The sequence below is a fragment of the Trichechus manatus genome, unplaced genomic scaffold (assembly GCF_000243295.1).
Source record: "Trichechus manatus latirostris isolate Lorelei unplaced genomic scaffold, TriManLat1.0 scaffold00074, whole genome shotgun sequence".
NCBI lineage: Eukaryota > Metazoa > Chordata > Mammalia > Sirenia > Trichechidae > Trichechus > Trichechus manatus.
In genome coordinates this window covers 7,435,797-7,437,212 of record NW_004444010.1, presented here as the reverse complement: position 1 = coordinate 7,437,212, position 1,416 = coordinate 7,435,797, and the positions used below count along the sequence as shown (strand labels likewise).

Below are 1,416 nucleotides of genomic sequence, written 5' to 3'. Positions count from 1 at the left end.
CAGTTCTTGGGTGGGGCAAATGGTTAAAGTTCTTGGCTGTAACTGAAAGGTTGGAGGTTTGAGTCCACGCAGAGGTGCTATAGGAGAAAGGCCTGATGATCTTCCAAAAAGTCAGCCATTGAAAACCCTAAACAGCACAGATCTCCTCTGATACACATGGGATCTCCATGAGTCAGAATCAACATGATGACCATTGATACTGGAACACCTTCTTACTGAACCACTCCATGGTTCCTCATGGTGTACCCATCAGTAAACCCAACTTTGTCTGATGATAAGTGAGTTCCTTGTGATCTTTGATTTTTGGGCATCAGCTCTTTGGATTCCCAGGTCCTACCACAATAGAACTTTTGTCAACAACTGTCGAACTGAAGTGAATTCTAAAAATCTGTGGAACATAGTGCTGGGTCCCAGCTGTGCTTCTTACCCCATACTCCAGGCATCAGCTAATCTTGGCTGTGAGGCTGGGCGTGTTAAACCTCTAGTTTCAGGTTAAAATGATCAAATTGCTACATTTCAAACGCTTATACACTTTAAAAAAAACAGCTCATATTTACCTGAAGCAGTTGAAGATCCCCTTCAAATGTCTGTGAACCATAGCATGGACAGAGAATCTTCCTTTTAACGGAAAATATTTGCTTATGGTTCTCTTTATGGGATATAGAGTCGGCCCCAAGAATAATATGAGATTTGCCGTCCCTGAAAAAACAACATATGGTTTATATAAGGAAATGGATGAAATTAAACTATGGACTTCATTCATTCATATATGATCAGTTCTTTCAAAAAGTTTCCTATTTATAAACAAGCACTTTAAGACAGGAACTTTTGGAGCTTTTCTCTTTTGGAGTTTTAACACCTTTTACCTAAAACTCCCAAGATGTTTGTTATCACAAATTGCTTCAACTTCACATCATCTTTTCAAGGAAGAAGCAACATGAAGGGAATCCCAGGCCTTTTGGCACAGAAGAGAGCACTGAGTCATAATTGTCTGGAGAAGTATGGTTGGTTGCTGCCCAAAGAGGGCCACCTGGATTTGGGGCTTCTCTCTGGTGGGCAGTGCATGGTGGATGGGCGGGGTGTGGGGTGCAGGGGGCAGGGAAAGAGGAGATGCCAATTTCTCCACCTGCCTCAGATTTGTGGAGTAAAGCCCTTCCCCTAGTGGCCTTCTAAGTTGTTGATACCTCACCGAAAGGGGAGCAAAAGCATTACCTGATTTGCTGGGCAGACTTTGCACCAAGTGGGCCTATTAATTAAGCATGCTGACTTTGTTTCCAGGGTAAATTGTGCTGAAGTTCCTATTTGACAAATTCTTATTTTACAAAACAATGTAATGTTAATCTGTTTGAATTTTCTCTGTGGGAACCTAGTTTTAAGCCTCTTCTTCTGCTCATGCAATTTATGCTAAAGTGAATA

General features: G+C 41.7%; 1 protein-coding gene across 1 annotated transcript in view; it reads right to left on the bottom strand.

The window, feature by feature from the left end:
- Window positions 1–1,416, bottom strand: part of LOC101359638 (granzyme A-like) — an 11,502-nt gene that overhangs the window by 4,793 nt on the left and 5,293 nt on the right. The window contains exon 2 of the mRNA XM_023734961.1: window positions 558–699. Within this exon, the coding sequence (XP_023590729.1) occupies window positions 558–699 (142 nt within the window). The remainder of the gene's footprint in view (window positions 1–557; window positions 700–1,416) is intronic.